A 19,843-nucleotide genomic window follows, 5' to 3' on the forward strand; every position below is an offset into this window, starting at 1 on the left:
CTTGCAGAAACCAATCAAACTCTAGCCAAAGTCGGCAGAAAAAACATGTTTTCCACAGAGAAAAAGCATTCAGTGCCGTTCATTGCTCTTCTTTCAATGAAGAAATACACTCCAGTTCTGATATAACTGATGCTATTGCAACATCTACGCTAACAGTGCCTTTATCCGGAATGTTAAACAGGAACAGGAAAGGTTAGACTCACGAACAATTCAGTTTGGATCGGTAAGGTGAAGTGATGAAAATAGTTTAAATATAGTGCTTGATATAAGGTAAACTTATACTGACATTGATTTCTCATTTTAATATACATTTTGCTGCCATGCTCATCTGCATCATTACATTGCTTTGCTTCAGTGCTGCTACTCGAAACTGGAGGTGTGCCATCCACTGTAGGTAATACACTGTCTACCAATAAGTACCTCATACAACCCCACTTCAAAACATCCAATAAGACTCAGGTAACTAAAATAAGTAGCTTAACGGAAATCTAGCAAATAGAGGGGAGGAGGAGGAGCTACCGCTGAGGCCCCAAAGAGTTCAAGTCAATCTCACATTCACCTGATTATAACAGTGTTTGTTTGTGTCCAGGACCCAGGAGGAGCTGCGTGTGCGTGAGGAGGATCAGCAGACCATCACAGTGGAGGTGGAGCTGAAGAGGCACGACAGTGAGCCCACCATCTCCGTTCTACAGCCTTCACCTGAAACCAGGTACACCAACAACTCAGGGTTGAATAGAACTGATCATTTTCTAATAATGAGTAACAACGTACAGATTCTACAGTGCCATGACCTTCCCATTAATGACTGGATGTCATCTTCAGTCAAATCTTTGAGCTGCTTCTGAGACATTTTTTACTGTCCATCGCGAGTCCGACTTGTTACTCCTATGATGCTCTGATTACAAGTGTTTGTAAGTAGTTTTAATGCTTAAAAGTAATAGTAAAGCTTATTAGTAAACCTTCTAAAAGGCGCAATAAAATAATACAATACAATTTTTGGGCAGACTTCTAAGACACATGTGAAGGATGGCAAAAATCCAATTTAAAATGTCTCTTTGTTGCAGCCCTCAGTTGTGTTAACTATACCGTGTGTGCATATGTACAGAATAGACCATAAATACAACCACACTTTTTCACTGTTTACAATGACTACAAGAGTCAGCTCTGTCATGGCTGTAAACATGTGACCCTGATACAGGATGGATAAGCTGCAGAGATGTAATGAGTCCTTCATGACCTCGATCACAAACAGGACTCTACGTTTGTCTATGCACTATAAATAACCTGCTGCCGGTGTCTCACCTAGGCTCTGCCAGCTATTAGTTTAGGACATCTCACCTGCCTCACAAACACACACACACACACACATTGTCTAACGGGATACACAAACTCTGAAAGCAGCTTGATCCATTTATTTATTGGACTCTGGGGTCCCCTGTTATGGACATATACACGCTCTAGGCACCTACTCTATGGTAATTAGGTTATGAGAAAGTGCGTACATGCATGTAAATTTCCATTGTGTGTGAGCAGTTTTTTTATGGGGTGACCTGGGGGAACCAGTCAGTAGAAGTAGGGCAGTGGGGCAGGAAGCCTGCAGGCCCCGGGGCTGCTCCCATAAAGGCTGGGATGACCTGACACTTTGCATATCCCAACCAGGTTTTTAATTTAATTTGCTTGGTTTTGCAGCTTCATTTGAAAGTAAAACTGCATCAGAGTGAGAAAGCAGGAGAAAAATAACTGAAAAACATAACATAATAGACAAAAAACAGTCATAAATGACATCCTATATCTTTTCTTAATCACTTATCATTGACCTTCATGGAAAACGTCATGAGGCCTAGAGAATACGTGAAGGAGACTTCGTAAGAAAAAGACAACCATGGTGCTAAGAGAATCTGAGTGCACTTATGCTACGGCAGATGTTTGTTTTGACCAACTTTATTTACAACTCATAGAAAATGAGTAAAAATTTCATGCTGTACCTTTCAATGAAGTGTTCCTGTCCAAAATAGAGTCACACTAAGCAGGATGTTCTCAATCTATTCATGATGAACAATGAAACGGCGGATGTTACTGATGGCCGAAGGAGGCAGCGCTTTTAAATGTTGCTGCGGCAAAGGAATGGTGGGACGGCATTATCTCCTTTCCTTTTGTAAAGCATGGTCCATTCGACCTTAGCCTCGGTGCAAGCCACATGAAAGTAAATTCAAACAGATGAGAACATGGCAGTGGGGCTCACATTTATGTCGGGGTCAGGTCAGTGAGGATCAAGTGAATAATCGGGTCTGATGCTGAGAAGGCCGTGGCTAGACATATGGCCCGGGGGGATCTGGAAGGAGGGGATGGGGCCGAGAGGGAGGGGGCTGGTGAAAGGAGCTGTGATGGCGACTGAATTTACCATCTGACCAAGCTGCCGCTAACTTAAGAAAGTAGCGCCGATTGGAAGACAAAGACACAAAGAGAAGACGAGACAGAAAGAGTAATGTGTGCAGAGAGACTGGAGGGTGAGAAAAACAAAAATAGTCTTCTTGTAAAGGAGCAAAAAAAAAGGCAGAGAGAAAGATGAGAGCAGCAAATGAAAGATGGGGAGTCTGGAACACAGAGAGACAAAGATTCAGTTTGTGGGCAGTGTTTTAAAGATTCATCTAAATGAATTATGAGATGCTGGGAAAGACAGACGTTCCACATGGCAGCCCCCCATCCGATCCCCCCTCATTCATTCAGCCAATCCGTTCTGTCTTTGAGACGCCAACTCAGCTTTTTTTTGCCTCCGTGACCGAATGCTGGGCTTTTCCTCTGGTGGAGCTTAGCTCAAACACAGAAGCTGAGAAAGCAATGTGGATGCACCTTAATCCTTTCTAATAGTTGATGATCTGGCCAGGAACAATACAGGATTGTGGCAGCACACAGCCAGCTGGCAAATCTTTGAGCTTTAGGCAGCTGAACCACAAACACACACACACACACATCTGTTTAGATTTAGCCAGAGCCGGTTTTCTCGAATAGCTTGGTCCTGTTCCTCTGCCCTGCTGCAGAGAAAGTGGCTTATGGCAAGTGACCCAATTAATGGCTGTCACTGTTGGCAACGCGCTGTGTGTCGGTAACCAGGTTGTTTATTTCCTTCCAACCACACAGAGCCCTTATAATAATGACGCAACATTGTTTTTGGACACCAGACGTGAGGCAAAGATGCTGGACCTGTGTCAGTCCTTGTAGTTTGGTTGAATTAATTTGGCCAACAGTTGCAGCAGCGCCTCACAATTTGAGTCATAAATCTGCTATAAATCATCTAAGAAATTATAGTAAAGAAGCACATCTTATAATCTAACAGAAGAATGCCTGAGAATCATCACGTTTTGTTTTCTTCAGTATCAGAGTAATCCACTCACAGGAACTGCTATTAGCTAATCTGAATTATGTTTTAGATGCAAATCAGCCAACATTTTCCACAACAATCACCAACTCTATATTGGAGCTTACTCTGGTTTGAGTTTGAAAAAGAGACTGAATATATACGCATATCACAGAAGAAGTAACCACATGACAGACCAGAACAAAGAAAGATGTAAAACTGCAAATATTTGGTAATATTAGTTGGGAAAAGGATATAACGATCCCATTTCCACCTTCCCACAGTGAGGTTCATGGAGGAACTGGCGCAGAAGCCGCCAATGCTGCTGCAGCGGCATCCTCCAGCTCTTCGTCAGCTCCTGAAGCAGCCTCCTCTTCCTCGCCTGCCCCAGCTGCTCCCTCTTCTTCCTGGGCAACCAGTGAAGTCCCGTCCAGCCCCAAGGTGGTGGTGGTGGAGGGAGACACTGCCAGCCAGGTGTCCGGCTCAGGCTGCACCAGCCAGGCTTCGGTCGATGATGAGGATGACGTGCCAATCACAGATATCTACTTTGTGAGTAAAACCCTCCACACACACACACACACGCACACACACACACACACACACACACACACACACACACACACACACACACACACACACACACACACACACACACACACACACACAGAGGTTTATACTTGTAGATTCTTTTAAATCGTTTAAATTTAAGAGCATCTCAGAGTATCTCCCATAACTGCTCATCCGTTTGCCATTTTTATTTTGCCATCAAATCGTCTTTAATATTTAACCAGCGTCAGTGTGCATCTGCTGATATGACATGTATTGGTAATAAATAATGCTTATATGATCATAAAGGTAAGCTGTGAGCTATATGATCTCCCACAGAGGCGTTGACAAAGGACCGCAGGAAGGGAGTAGCGACTCAGGATGGTATGGCGATGAGAGTGTGTGTGGTTATTGCTTGTGAGTGGTGCACTCAGTTCAATCAGATTTTATCGTGAATCTTGGTTTGAGTTACATGAGAAGATTGACACAACGCTACCGGCATATTCTGGCTCATAACCCCCTATTATTTCTACGGATGAAACAAATTCATTAAATGTGCTAATTAGTGAGATTTAGAGGTGCTAGTGGGATTTTCTTACTTTTGGAAATTCCAAGACTAGCCATTTCTCCTCGCATCCCAATCTTTATGCAAAGCTAAGCTAACCGTCTGCTGGCCTCATATTGAGCCTACAGACATGAGCGTGTCAATCTCCTCATCCAACTCACAGCAAGAAAGCAAATTAGTTTATTTTCCCAAAATGTGGAACTATTTTGTTAAACACAGTGTATTCCACTGTGTGCTGTGGTTTGGAGTGTTACTGCAGTGATAATGGCATGCTGCGTCACTTTGGAAGTTCCTGTCTAATGTTATTGTCAAAAAAAGGACACACTCTGCAGCTAATTTTGTGTGAGTAACAAGCTTTTGCAGCTTGCACCTGATCAGTCTACAGGCTCTTCCTACTAAAAGCCCCCGGCCGTCATCAACTCAACTCAACTCAAACTTTATTTATAGAGCACATTTTACACGACCAATGGTCGACCAAAGTGCTGTACAGTTCAGTAAAACAGTACAATACAATACATTGAGAATAATAAAAATAAATAAATAAAAATATACATAAAATACAGTAGACGGGTGTCATGCTCAGCCTGAATTAAAAGCCATGGAGAACAGGTGGGTCTTCAATAGGGACTTAAAAACCTCTAGGGTCTGGGCTGATCTAATATGCCAAGGCAAGCTATTCCAGAGCCTCGGGGCAGCCGCCGCAAAGGCTCGGTCCCCTCTGGTTTTTAGTCTGGTCCTGGGGACTTTCAGGAGCAGTTGATCTGCCGACCTCAGCGCTCTGGCTGGAGTGTGACAGTGTAAAATTTCAGATAAGTATAGCGGTGCCAGTCCATTTAAAGCTTTAAAAACACATAACAAAAGTTTAAAATCAATCCTGAAGCGAACAGGGAGCCAGTGTAGCGAGGCCAAGACTTTCTTTTTCCAGTCAGGAGACGAGCGGTAGCATTTTGCACAAGCTGCAGGCGACGGAGCAACGACTGGTCAACACCAACATACAAAGAGTTACAGTAATCCAGCCGTGAAGAAATAAAGGCATGACCTTGTATGTCCATCCAAGTTTTTATATCAGATAAGAAATCAAGCAATGGCTGCAATGTATCCTTACTCTTGGATTTTAAAAGGGATATAGATTTGTACATCCTCAGCAAAACAGTGGAAAGAAATGTTGTGTTTCGCCAGAATGCCTGAGAATCATCACGTTTTGTTTTCTTCAGTATCAGAGTAATCCACTCACAGGAACTGCTATTAGCTAATCTGAATTATGTTTTAGATGCAAATCAGCCAACATTTTCCACAACAATCACCAACTCTATATTGGAGCTTACTCTGGTTTGAGTTTGAAAAAGAGACTGAATATATACGCATATCACAGAAGAAGTAACCACATGACAGACCAGAACAAAGAAAGATGTAAAACTGCAAATATTTGGTAATATTAGTTGGGAAAAGGATATAACGATCCCATTTCCACCTTCCCACAGTGAGGTTCATGGAGGAACTGGCGCTGGATCTTCACCAATCAAATGAGCTCCTCTCCTCTCCTTTAATGGGTTAGGGGCGGTTCAGTGCAAGTTCCGTCACTTGACAACCCGATGACAGAAGCAGCACCGCCGCTCCCACCACGCGATGCGCTGCGCTGTGCGTGCGTATCATAATAATGGCTGCGTTTCGGATCGCATGCATTTGCGCCTATGCATGCACGAGACTTGAGAGGATCCACCGGAACTCGTCATAAACACGCCAAGTTCCCACCACGTCCAAGTCGAACACAGGTGCACTTCACGGACTTTTTTTATTATTTTTTTTTATTTAAACTTTATTAATAATTATATACATAACAAAAACTGTCGCTCCAGGGGAAACTTCACGGACTTTGCACAAAGAATATGGCCTGCCCAGTGGCGCTGGCTTTCTTCGTCGCTGACGAACTCGAGCCGAGGCATTTGAAGTCCCGTTGTTGACGGAGGCTGAGGAATTTTCTCACGTGGGAAATACCACGTGATAATTCTAACCAACTAGGGCAACGTTGAGGGGAGTGTCTTATGTCCGCACTTATTTCAGACCATCTGCAGAGAAAAGCATGCGAAGGGAGGTACCCTGGAGATACCGCGAGTTTTTAAAGTCATGTGACATGTCGCAAAGGGAAGTTATCACCAGCATTTGTGACGTTTTTTTCCCAGAATGCCTTGTTTTGCGAGGCAAATGCATGCGCATGCTTGATTCCAAACAAGCCTAATTCTAGCCATCATGCATCGCTTTCAACCCACAATACATCACGTTAGGTAGCGCGCTGCAGGCGGCTACATCAAGTCCAATTCGCCTATTATAAAAAACAGGAGAGAGAGAGGGAGATGTTTTGGTCCGAGAGGCTGAGTTTCCGTTACGCGTGCCATCCGCCTTTGATCTGACGTCAGATGTGACGGGACAATCTATATAGATATAAATTCACGTGTTGATTCAATTAGTTGCATTAAATAGTGCTTGTTGTGATTATTTGTTGCATTTAAATGTGCCTGGAACTGTGGAAACCTGCCTGTGAGGTCTCGGTGACGTGTGCGCACTGCGCGCCGTCAGCCAAACTTCCACTCCGCCAGCTGTGATTCGCCTTGAATGAATGGACTTTATTTACGCCTTGCGCCGAGAGTAGACCAGGTTGGAGCTGGCGAGCTTTCAGCGCAGTCTCGGCGAGGCTTTTTGCCACGAAACTTCCGCTACGCCAAGCTGAATCTGTGACGCTCCCCCTGCTGCGCCGCCACACCCATCTTGGCGCAGGCGATCCACCAAACTGCCAAACTGACCGTGCGCAAGGCTGCGCGGGTCGAAACTTGCATTACGCCGGCTCCGCCACCCTGCGCTGCGCCACGAAACTAGGGCCCGTTGTCTTGAATATGGATTTAAGGATTGTTGGCGATAAAGGGCAATAAGTTGGATCATTGTGAATATCTATTATCTGGATGATCATGAATATCTTCTCGTGAGGGTCCAAGAAAGTAAAACTAGAGCCTGAAAAAAAGTAATTATCATGTAAGAATGAACAAACTAGCATTATTTATGCAGGACTGGGGCTTACCTTATTTAAGATTGTTTGTTTTTCACTAAAAAAGTATTAAATATATTTCTCAGCATAATGGAAGATAAGGTAATTCCAGCATGTGTAGTTTTAAGCATATTTCAATAAATATGATACTGTGATAACATTGTGAATTTTTTATTCAGGATAATCATGGCATGAAATTGAAAGATTATACCGTTTGTGTAGAAGGAAAGGTCAGGGAATATGTTGAGTTTTCATGCAGGAGATCGGGGGGGGGGGGGGGGGGGGGGGGCGGGGGTTGTTGAAGACACAGCAGGACACAGGTGTGTGTGTGTGTGTGTGTGTGTGTATCGTCACAGATGTGTCTCCATATGATTTCCCTCTCTGCTCTCTTTCACCTTTGTCTTCCACATCTGATTGTTTTTTCTCCTGTCCGCTCTCCTACATCTTCACTTCCTCTCCTCCCCACCGTTCCATCACTGCTAGTGCCGGTTATTCACTTTTCTCTGCCTTTTCTAATTCCTGTGATTGTCCTAATGAGTCATAAGCAAAGTGGTGTGATACTCGTGCGTTGTGTGGAATACAGAGTGGCTGCCCGACTCCGTAATCGGACTCATCCAGCGTATCTCTGTCCGGTTCCACACAGTCACAATCTTTTCCATTTTCACCTCAGCATGCTTCCTGTTCTTTTTTTTTTTTCCTCACTCCTCTGCCACACTTGGACATGACTGTTTTCTTTGTCCTGTGCCACGCGCTGCTGTTGTTGTCAGTTTCCCGATGGGAGGACCTGGGTGGTCTCTCCTTTCCGCTTGAGGAGGAATTGCCAGTCCAGCTGGCAGTAAGTAAGATTTGGATGAGGTGGTGCTGGTGTGTTGTTAGGTGGACGCTGTCCTGGCTATTAGAGTACAATGCTGTTGACTTGATGAAGTGTTGTTGCTGCAGTTGTTTCAGTGATTGTGTTGAAACTATAAGAAAAAACATTTCCATTTGTTTCCTCACTCACTGACAGCCTCCCTCATGCCCCATCGCACCTGTGTGGATAGCTTGTTAGCTCCAGCGTGCTGAGGTGTGTGTGTGTGTGTGTGTGTGTGTGAGAGAGACATCAACCCATGCCAACATTCCGTGTTGAAGCTGCTTCCCTCTTTTAAAGGGCTGCTACATGCAGTAGTAGCAAGGGACCGACTGAAGCTTTTATAGACATTATGCAAAGAGCACTTTTGCTTGTTGGAAAGAAAAAAGAAAAAACCCTCATCCTGTTCTGCTTTGACTGAGGATGCTCTCTCTCTTTCTGTATGACATCCTGGCTTTCTTCCCTCCCTCCCACTGCTCATACTCCCCGTTTGGCCGATGCATCAACTTATCCCTCGATCTGCACACTCCACCTTGCTTCCCGGGAGTTAGTCCAAATGGGGCAAAACACTGAGAAATATAATTTAAAAACACCAGACCCCCTCATAATATTAACATGCTTGTACCGCTACAACCTGTTATTTGCCAAAATCTTTCATCTCTGTGTTTCAAGTCTGCTAACCGCCAAAAGGATTAACACATCCTTTGACGTTTTGTTTTTTTAACACCTACTTGATATGTCAAGTCCACACTTTCCGATGTCTCTCAGCAACATTTCCTCCTATATGCATCCCTAATTTTCATTTCCTGTCTTGTCTTTTCTTCTCCTGTGATCTCCTGTGTCTTTCTCCTGCCTGCCCCTGCTGCTTGTCTCTGTGCCTCTGGCCTTTCCTCTGTCCCTCTGGCCCCCCCTGCTGTGGCGGGCGTGTAAAAACAGCCTCAAGACGAAAGGACCTGGGTGTACTCTCCGCTACACTATGGCTCAGAGTCTAAGGCCCTGCCAGATGGGGATTGGGAAAGAGAGACAGTAAGTGAGAAGCATCGGACTAAAATACAAAGCACAGGAAAAACCCGTTAGACGAGGATCATCAGGTGTTAAGTGGGAACAAGGACAAGAAGCTTCTGCTGTAACTGTAGAACAAAAGCTTCTCAAAAGTCAATGGTTACTTCCAATGGTGGGCTTCCAGAACACCCCCCCCCCCCCCCCCCTCCCACACATTACAGCATTCATTCCCTCATTGGTGAGTGGGTGGAAATGGTCGCTTGCGGTTGGCGTGACCATTGAGCCCACCACCAGCCATCCTGTGTTCCTCCAACAACAAGCTGCTCGCTATTTACCACATCGCTGCATCGGCCCACTGCAAAGCCATCACACTCACGCATCACCAGACTCCCGCAGCTCAGATCCATTTAACTTAGTCACACTTTACACAACACGGGTGGCATTTTGTTCACTTGTAGGCAGCGTGTGCGATTTTTGTTCATGCAATAATATATTGTTGGGAGGTAACTGAGTTTACTGAGGCAGTTCAAAGTTTATTTTCAGTGATTCCTGAGATTAATGTCCCCCCTACCCATCTGCCTGTCAGGTAAATCTGACAAACTGGCTCAAGTTAAATGAGAAACGGCGTCGGATGGCTCCTTCAGAGGTATAATGAGGCTGTGTTTCGCAGGCTGCTTGTCTTCTTTGGTTAGTGTAGCACCTTTTAGCCACACTCTGCTCTGACAAGATGTCATCAACCATTGAGCTTTTTTCCCCCTTCATTTTATTTTTCATCTTCTCAGCCTCATCTTAATCTAATCAATCCACACAGACACGTGTGACAAAAAAATATTTAAATTTTATTCATGTAAACAAAAATGTGCTTAACCTTACCTTCCATTTCCATATAAACACGATTCCTTATCATCTTGGTCATGCCGAAAGTAACTGTGTTCTTTCGTTTTCCAGTTTAAAATAATTCTTCGCTGCAGACACTTTGAAACACTTCTGCTACAAGTTATAGATGACTCATCATCTGCTTAAATACCCAAGAGGCCAGTATTTCATCTGCATTATGAAGCTGAAATGGATTAATTAAAATATGTCGCATTGGTTCCGGAAATTCCTACTTTACAGCATTAGTTGATCCAAGATATTAGGTATTAGATGTGGCATCAGCGCTCACGCTTTGATTAAATGGCGCCAATCAGAGTGGCGTAGATCTTAGGGAACACAAACTTATTGTATTGTATATTTCACTCTTCCTGGTTGTCAAGTACTCCGGGGTGTGTGCTGTGTGCCGTTTTCCTTGCATTCTTAATTCGATGTCTCCCTGTTTCACTGTCTTTAGCGAGACTCATTTTTTACCCCATGTGTTAATAAAAACACTCTGCCTAATACATTCACTCTGTCTGTCTCCAACAGTAAACCCTGTTCTCTGGCAGAGAGGAGCGAACATCTCAGCAGGGAGGACTCGGCGGTCTGAGGTCCGGACCTCAGCGGTAGCAGCAGGATCTCTGTCTGAACCAGGATGTGAAACATGCATACAGAAACTGAACACTGAGGGGGGAAAGCGGCCAGGGTTATGAGAGGGGGGGGGAAATCCTGACGGTGACGAACATCATTGATTTCCAACCATCCCTGCCTTTTCACCCTCGACAAAATGAAAATTATATCAATTTAATAATAACTTACAGTGTGTGTACTGCTGTAGTCTTATATGTCTGATGTACATGAAAGATTTGTAGTAACTTACCGTGCCTATGAAAAGTATTCCACTTTCATGGCCACGTTAAATCCCCTTTGACTCAGCGTTAGAAGATAACAAAACGCCATAACTTCCATGTGGGGCGGATACTTTTTATAGACATTGTACAGTTCTGGTTCGCACAAGCACTGCACTCTTAACAGGCTCTGCAGGCTCGCCCACTCACTTTGCAGAGCAGCACACTGAGATTTGCATGTCCTGTATCAGGAGACTTCATTTAAGAGTGAAATGAGATGTGGAGCTAGAGGTCAACTGACATGATATACATTTAAAAGTTGAGACCGGACTCATTATATGATTGGCTCTCAGAGATCGTGTCAAAGTCTGGTTAGTGACCTGAAAAAGTTTGTAGTCAGCTGATTAAATTGTAAGAGACAGTGTTAACAAAAAACCTGAAAAAGAGCTAATAGAAATCTGATCATTTTTTTCGGACAGTTTGCAGTTAATTCAATTTACAAGGTGCCAAGTTCCTGAAACCAGTTGTTAAGAGCGTGTGAATGAGATTTAAGTGACAGAAGAGATATGATTTAAATCAACTAGCCCCGGAGGTACATGAGCCAGATCCTAATCCTCATAAGAATAAGCCCACTAGTGCTCCTTTGCACCTCAACTGTAACCTCATCTGGCACCAAGCTTTCTCTCAACTGCTGTAAAGGAAGCCACGACAAGTCAGATGATCACCTTCACGTTGACGCGTGGCGACCTTTGGGTCGAGATCGTCCAAGACCCTGGCGATGCAATGCGGCTCCTCCTGCCCAGGTCTCTGGCTGCCTGCCACGTCCACCTGACAGCACACATGGAGATTTCAGTGTGCTGAGTGAAGAGTGAATGTTCGGTGTCGGAGGGCTCTGCTTGTGCTCATAGAACTGGAGTTACAATGATAACCGGTCGCTCGACCAATCAAAACGGAAAGAACATCAACTTGCATCGTCTTTACATTTCCAGTTGTGCATATATGCAGTTTAGTTTGCAGAGGATAGAATTCAAACACATCCTTTCATTAAGTGAATATATACAGTGATCATGAGTTGGATCATTTGTGGCATAATTGTTTATTGTTATTCTGTTCTTATTTTACTACAGTGAGCTTTTATTTATTTAATGTGTTTATATTTCATTCTAATCTTCAGCGTTTTCTGGTACTTTTTCACTCTAAGAAGCTGAAATGTTTTTGGGATTGTTGTTTTTTTTTTGCATCCAAAGAACTTAAGTTTTACATTTTCTATAATTCCATCCCTGCAGCTTTTTACCCTCCAACACTTTGTTTATTTTTACATCACGTGACTTGTCGTGTAAATCAGTGTTACCACTTTTTTCTTCACTGCACCTCTTTTGTGGAAACGGCTTACGCACTTGCCTTCAAAACACGAGGCAATCGTTGACATTGTAAGTCATCGTATAGTAACCATCACATTGCAATGTCTTCCAGCGTTGCCCTATTTTTGGACAGATGCACACAAATAATTTTTTAACAATAGACATTACATATTTTATTTTACCGTAGGTGGAAAAAATACTCAGCATATCAGTGACAGTCGCTACATCGGGTCGCCCTCATGGTCAAAATAAGAAAAATCCACTGACTGGACACTTTCAGATGTTTGTAGATGTAGAGCATCAGTCGTAGTATTTTACAGTCGATGTCGTACCTGTTACTTGTAATATTTGAATGAACACAGTACATTGCGTGTCGACTCGGTGAGACGCGGCAGTTTGTAAATGAGTTGAATGTTGTTTGCACTTCTCAAGAGGACCTGAAGATGAAGGGGTGATAGAGGCCAAATAAACAAGTCACGTTTACTGCTCACACGTGACGATGTTTATGCAGCGTTTCTTTTAGGGTTACCGTGTGTGTGTGTGTTGGTGAAATCAGTTCATTGGAGGGTTTGTGTTTACTGTCGTCTCTCTGTGGCTGACATCTTAAGGACTCTGGAGTAAGAGTTAATTTGAAGTTCAACAAGCCGATTTAAAAAAATAAAAATAAATCGTAACTTTAGAAACTGTATCTTCAGCCGGTTGGTGCGTTTCTGGTGTGTGTTAAGTGTTCGAGGGAGGACACATAAATGTCAGACATTGTAAAATAGAAATCGGTTTGTTCCCATGACGTGCAGTGGCCAGTTGTAATCAGTTTGCTGTTGTTCATCAGATGGAGACCATAGCAGCAATATTTTTGTACAGTCTAGCTTTTATGTTTATTTTGATTGCCTTATTGAGAAAATTTACGTGTAGGCCTGTCGTTTGTATTCTTTTTTTTTTTCACTTGTGCTGTTGTATTTATTTTTTCTTTCTCATAGTTGTGCTCCTGAGAATATGTACATAAAAATTATAAATACATATATAAAGATATACAAATATATTTTCCATTTGAATCGGAGAATATTATTTTTATTTGGTTTTATTTTTGCTGCTGGGCAAGAAATGATTGCAATCGACATGATTTACTGTACCACATTCTTCAGTGTGTTTATTGAGATGCAGCTGCTGTATATATATGGTCTATAAACCACAGCTGTTTCTTTGTAAGATATCCAACAATGAGAGATTTGTGGGTCTTACTGTACATGCAAATCAATAGGGATACTTCCAGCTGTGTTGTGTATGTGTTTTCAAATCGCTGTGTGCCCTCATCCAGTAAGGAGAGTCCTTTACAGAGACATAGCATGATTTCAAAAATGAATATGCATACCAGAAATGTGTATTTATGTATATCTGTGTATATTCATCTATTTATACGCGAGGATAAATAGATGGCTGTATGTGTGTGTGTTTGGACTCAATCAGAATGAATACAAAATAAAGCAGTTCTGTGAATTGTTGTTCATGGAGATGTTCCTTTTTATTCCTTGAAATCGTTGGCCATCTAATCGTAAATGGGAAAGAGCCATTTGTACAAGTGAATTTAGATTTGGGACCTCAAAAGCATGATTTAAGTATGACAAAACGTTCAAACAAAAACAGTGTTTTGGAGACTTAAGTTTGATTCTATTTCAAGGGTCGAATAAGATAAGATTCACCTTCAGTTTTGCTCTATTTGCACACCAAATATGTAATTACTATGTGTAACAAAGCCAAATTAAATAGAAAATATAAGATCAATACCAAACAATGAAATGTATCAATGTGATTTGCCCTTGCAGCTGTTTGTGTTTTTAACTTCTGCCAAAAAGGTTTTCACATACAAAAGTAAAATATAAATAAAAGCAAGTATTTACAAAAATCTAGGAGCATACATATATAATAGAAGAAAATTGCTATGTGAAATATATCTGAATTAAATGAAAGCTGTGCAGTTTTGTGCAGAAGCTTCACAGTAAGAAGCATACAAAAGCATACAGACTGTACAGAGATATAGTCCCAAAGCTGCACGTTAAAGTAGCTTTTGTAGACATATATGAATAAGTTAATGTGATGTGTCTGGCATGCAGATTGCAGGTCGCAGCCAATCAGTGAAGTGCATGGTTCGCTTAAGTGTGCCCTTGTACTTGGCTGTGGCAGCAGCGTACCAGATGGTAATGGAGGAGGTGGGGATGCTGCAATCAGTGAATTATGAATGTGTGTATGAACGGGTAAAAGTAACGGAATGCCGTGTAAATCGCCTTATGTAGCTAGTTAGCTAGAAAGGCGTTACATAAATGCAGGTCCATTTATTAGATTTTGACGTGTTTGGCCTGATGCTGGCGCTACACGAAAGGTCACGAATTATATGAAATATCTGAAAAGGCCACTCGGAGTCCTTTCAGATAAAGTGAGCATCAAGTGTCCATTCCTACCAATAAAGAGGAAACTCTCCACACAGAACAGCCAAAAGAGGATCATCTCCAGACCACAAGCAAACTATAAAAGCTTGGTGACTGGCCGACTTTGTCAATGAACGCAGATGATTGGTTAGCGTATGTGTCACTCACTGTGATAACAAATTCAATTGGTCTAAGAATGGCTTCCTGAACTCACGTGCTCGTTCTCTTCCTGGAGGGCGGTGCCACTGCCTCCCTACTAGCTGCCGGTGGGCTGGGACTGTTGTTGTTTGTGAGGAAAAAGTACTTAAAAAGTACAAAAACTAGTCTTTAAAATGGGAACCCGAGATGACGAGTACGACTATTTGTTCAAAGGTAATTTTCTTTTCTTTTCGAGGTGGCCGAATGACTGCTTGTAGCCGTGTTTGTGAAAGTTCGATGACAGCAGGACGAACTGAGGAAGTAAACCGAGCTTAATGCTAAAGTTAGCTCTACCACCGTTAGTAGTTGGCGAAACGGCAGTCAATAACACGAACACATTCTGTAATCCCGATCACGAGGTCACATAGCAGCGTGTAACGTTACCGCACGTTGGTCTGAACGCGTCTTTAGTAGTCGTAGACCTTCAACTCGCGATCCAATAAGCGAATCCGGGGCGATGGCAGTTAATGCTAGTGACATAGCAGGGTAACGTTTGGGCAAAGAGGTAAGCTAGCTAGCTAGCTTGCTTACATGATAGCTACTCGGCCGTTAAAACCTATCACTTAAACGACCTTTAAGTTCACGTAGAAGTGGTAGCTATTTAACAATCGCCCTCAAGACACGAGCTTCATTTTAAAACTGATTCCCTTCGCGACTCATCCAGCGATAAAGCTAATGCTAGTTAAGCTAGCTAACCTGCTGACACCGCCTAGCAACGAATTTAACCGCTGCTTGACATATTTCTCTGTGCTGCTCCTGATCTCCCTCTCTCTTAACACGTCTTTAGGAGTTGTAGACCTGCAAGTCGTGATCCAACACGCTAGTCCAGGAGTAGTGACTTAGCAGGCTAACGTCAAGGCAAATAACTGGCTTGGCTAGCTTACTAACACGGTAGCTACTCACTTGAGACCACCGTAAAGTATACCTAGAATTGATAGCTATTCAACAGCCGCCCTCTGTCGTCCAATACACTAGCTTTATTGTAAAACGTTCCCTTCACGAGTCATCTAACGTTAAAGCTAAGGCTATTGCTACTTAAGATAGCTAACCTGCTGACGCTTAACTGCTGCTTTACATATTTATATTTGCTGTGCTGCTCCTGATCACATTATTTGTTCTCAACTTCCCAGACAGGGGTCCGTTAACAACCGTACGTGCCAGTAGGTAAAAGTGTGTATACACTACAGCATAGTGCTGGGTAGAGATTGCACTTTATTTGGTTGTTATCTACAAAGGTTAGCTTCAATGACTATGCTATGTATTAGTGCTGTAAAACAAAATATTGATTAAAGATGAACAGCCCCGCTTATCTTTTTCCAGTTTGTCAGACTGACACCGCATGGCTGCTGCTTAACGTTTTTCTGTGTTTTGGTTCTAGTTGTACTTATCGGAGACTCTGGAGTGGGGAAGAGCAACCTGTTGTCGCGTTTCACGAGGAATGAGTTCAATCTGGAGAGCAAGAGCACCATTGGGGTGGAGTTCGCCACCCGCAGCATCCAGGTTGACGGCAAGACGATAAAGGCCCAGATTTGGGACACAGCTGGACAGGAACGCTACAGAGCAATCACCTCAGCGTCAGTTTCCTTTTTAAATTTGTCTGCGGTATTTGTTAGATTTATGATTGTTTGGTTATTTACATTAATATTTAGATTATTTAGCGGACGCTTTTGATTCATCAACTGCTCTTCTTTGCTCTGCTCACCAGATATTACCGGGGTGCAGTCGGAGCTCTCCTGGTTTACGACATCGCCAAGCACCTGACGTATGAGAACATCGAGCGCTGGCTGAAGGAGCTGAGGGACCACGCTGACAACAACATTGTCATCATGCAGGTTGGAAACAAGAGTGACCTCCGCCACCTCAGGGCGGTGCCAACCGATGAGGCCCGAGCCTTCGCAGGTAAATTATTTAGGTGTTGCCATTAGGGAAACTGCATTGCATTTAAAATGGAGCCATGTAATTATCTGAACAGCATCTCTGCAACATCAAACACATTGAACCATTATCTACACACCAGTGTTACATCCCAACTGGTTTTTAAACTAACTGGTTTCCCTACGCCTGCACGGATTGTGTAACAGTAGCAGTTTTGGTCTCTTGTCACTGGATTTATTACACATTCACAAACATATTACTGATGATTTTCAAGCATATTTACTGAACATTTTGTTTTGGCTTGATTTTAAAAGTACTGGTTTTGGACATATCTTAAAATACCTGAACATTTAATGACTATGTCCTCGAGATGAAAAACATTGATAAATATGTTCATGTATTTCCTTGGGTACGCCTAATATGACCAGTTATTTGCACAAGACAGACAATGAAATATATTTTTATATTTTATACTTCATGCAAAAGATACAAATCTCTTAAATTGTGCAGTGCATGAAACAACACTTCCTTTGCCTGTAGTGTACCTGAACCACTTAGTTGAATTTCTACTAGAATGTTATGTATTGTTTATTGTCCAAACTGTCCATCGTTGACATACACTCACATTATTTTCATCATCTTTTTCTGCTCAGAAAAAAACTCCATCTCATTTATTGAAACCTCCGCCTTGGACTCCACTAATGTAGAAGAAGCCTTTAAGAATATCCTCACAGGTAGGAAAATAAATAAACTGTCATAACGTGCAGGTTACTGTTTCATTTTAATTTTGTTCAGTTTTTTGCAAGTAGTTATTTTTATCTATCTCTCCTATGACTGTTTTGTAAGGATGCTAAGTTATATGACCTCTCAATGAACATTTAAATAAATAGATCGGTGAGAGGTTTTACTGAACAGTCACCGTTCCTCCCACAGAAATCTACCGTATTGTCTCTCAGAAGCAAATATCGGACAGATCTGCACATGACGAGTCTCCAGGCAACAACGTAGTGGACATAAGCCTCCCTCCAACCATGGACGGGCAGCGGGGCAGCAAACTCCCTTGCTGCCAAAGCCTGTGATGCTCATATTTTCCTTTTTCCTGTTTGACTCTCTGTCGGTCCTTTCATCTCGTCACCTCTGGTTTACTTCAGTTGTCATGCTGCTGACATAACGCCCTTGTGGGTTCAAAAGTCTGTGACATCAAGACTCTTGCACTTGACATTCCTTTTATGCTGGTTTCTTCTTCTTGTTTTTTTGTTTTGTTTTCCTTCTTCCTCTGATTTCAGAAGAACCTGTCTACAATCATTTACAGCTTAAGAGGTTGATCTTGAAGCTACAGTTTTTTTTTTTTTTTTTTTAGTTAACTGGCCTCTATGATCCTATTGACCTGCTCCTGTTGAAGGAATGGTGAGGGATCAGTGGACCTGCATGTCAGTGCTTCAACTGGTTTCTACTTGCCTCACCTTTTTCTCAGCTTGCAATGAAAGACTCTTGTCGTGATCTGCTACAGCGGTTTCATGTCGTGATTGACCCGATTCTTCCTGTCATGCAATGCCGCTGTAGAAGAGATGAGGAGAAGAAGAAACCGCTGGAGTTTTGATTTGTTCTCTGCTCTGTCTGGATTTTCTATTTGCCTCCTTTGATTTTTAATTTCCTTGTTCCTTTTGAGCCCTTGCACCCACTGTGGTATTAAATTAGCATGAGCCATGGAGCAGGCTGGCTGCAGTTTGCTTAATATGGGCAAGTGTGAAAGAATTGAAGTGTTTTTAATTGTCTGTGAGTGTGTTAATCTTAGTGCACAGAGATACCAAAGTAGGCGCAATCTTAACAATTGTCTTGTTTTCTCATCTAAGCGTGTTCAAGGCTGCTAAAGTTGCATTTCATTGCTGTATTTGGCAAACCAACCCACGCTATTTGCTAAAGACATGTAATGCTGTACAGCAAAAGTGATGTTATTTTTTGTGTGTGTAAAAATATTATCAGTCTGGATCAAGCCATGTGTCTACCCTGTAACTCTTTTAGGAATCTGTTTCAAAAATGAAAATCTCTTTTGCACTTATGTCCAATCATTTCAATGGAACAAATCACCATATAATTTTAATGTAATGTATGTACAAATGTCTTTATCAAGGAGGTCCTAAAGGAATCACTGTTGACTAAAAAGAGGAGGGAAAAAAGCACTAAATGTGGTGTTTTATTTTTGTCCCAGACAGGATTTTCCTTTCATGTACTCAAACACCCTTTTGCTGTCATTTGAATGTGATTATCTGTTAAGGGTAATGGATAAAGATGTGTATGACCTGTGAACATTCAAACTAAAAAAAATAACCAATTAAAAAATGCTCTTCTTGTAACACTTTCACACCATCAGGTTGGTAAAGTGAAGCTGAATATCGGAAACGTAAATTGTTTGTGTGATTGGCGGAAATTCCCCCTTTTTTCACTCACATGGGAGAAATGAGATCGATTTGATGTATAATGTCTTGTAACATTTCACTTTTCTTCAAAAGTGTGCAAAGACAGCAAATGTAAAGTTGTTTTTGCCCCTTTTGAATTACACAGAAAATACTGAAGCATAAATAAACCTGATCCGCATGACCATGTAGTGTAGGAGACAGATTTATTTTGGGATACATTAGTCACTGCGTACCCGAAAGTCAATGCTGTGTCCACCACACTGTTGTGTAGCAACTTTTGTGTCAACTGATGGGTTAGGGAATGTTGGTGCAAAGATCACACAGGCTCTAGCTGCGTTCAAGTCCGTTTGATGGGCCGTCTTTTTAAATCTACACCTATGATGGCTGGCTCCTCAAAATGGTATAACACCATCTAATCAATGCCCCTCCAAAATCAAATATTTAAATAAGTAGCTCTCCATAATTTAGATTGTATTCAGCATGCAGTTGTAAGACTATGGTTTGTCCGATGTTGTTG

At 42.3% G+C, this 19,843-nt stretch overlaps 2 protein-coding genes across 4 annotated transcripts in view; both read left to right on the forward strand.

Moving 5' to 3' along the window:
- Nucleotides 1–13,924, forward strand: part of pip5k1ca (phosphatidylinositol-4-phosphate 5-kinase, type I, gamma a) — a 44,306-nt gene extending 30,382 nt beyond the window's left edge. For 2 of the 3 annotated variants that reach the window (XM_084012516.1, XM_084012517.1), the window contains 4 exons: nucleotides 590–709; nucleotides 3,640–3,904; nucleotides 9,287–9,376; nucleotides 10,757–13,924. In XM_084012516.1, coding sequence (XP_083868642.1) covers nucleotides 590–709; nucleotides 3,640–3,904; nucleotides 9,287–9,376; nucleotides 10,757–10,759 — 478 coding nt within the window. In that variant the 3' untranslated portion in view covers nucleotides 10,760–13,924. The remainder of the gene's footprint in view (nucleotides 1–589; nucleotides 710–3,639; nucleotides 3,905–9,286; nucleotides 9,377–10,756) is intronic. The other variant, XM_084012518.1, reaches the window with a different exon arrangement.
- A 1,146-nt stretch (nucleotides 13,925–15,070) lies between these two features.
- LOC311014410 (ras-related protein Rab-11B-like) lies at nucleotides 15,071–19,508 on the forward strand. The gene is made up of 5 exons (XM_084011009.1): nucleotides 15,071–15,208; nucleotides 16,413–16,608; nucleotides 16,740–16,933; nucleotides 17,563–17,643; nucleotides 17,843–19,508. Exons 1-5 carry the CDS (start codon nucleotides 15,169–15,171, stop codon nucleotides 17,986–17,988), a joined length of 657 nt encoding a protein of 218 aa, XP_083867135.1. The 5' UTR covers nucleotides 15,071–15,168; the 3' UTR covers nucleotides 17,989–19,508.
- The last annotated feature ends 335 nt before the right edge of the window (nucleotides 19,509–19,843 follow it).

The sequence above is a fragment of the Eutrigla gurnardus genome (genome assembly GCF_963514095.1).
Source record: "Eutrigla gurnardus genome assembly, chromosome: 6".
Lineage (NCBI taxonomy): Eukaryota > Metazoa > Chordata > Actinopteri > Perciformes > Triglidae > Eutrigla > Eutrigla gurnardus.

What these genes read in the sequence shown, in the direction of transcription:
- LOC311014410 (XM_084011009.1), top strand. Translation starts at nt 15,169, where the DNA reads ATGGGAACCCGAGATGACGAGTACGACTATTTGTTCAAAG. An exon ending in GTACGACTATTTGTTCAAAG is followed by an intron (nt 15,209 to 16,412) that starts GTAATTTTCTTT and finishes TTTTGGTTCTAG; the next exon opens with TTGTACTTATCGGAGACTCT. An exon ending in CTTTAAGAATATCCTCACAG is followed by an intron (nt 17,644 to 17,842) that starts GTAGGAAAATAA and finishes TTCCTCCCACAG; the next exon opens with AAATCTACCGTATTGTCTCT.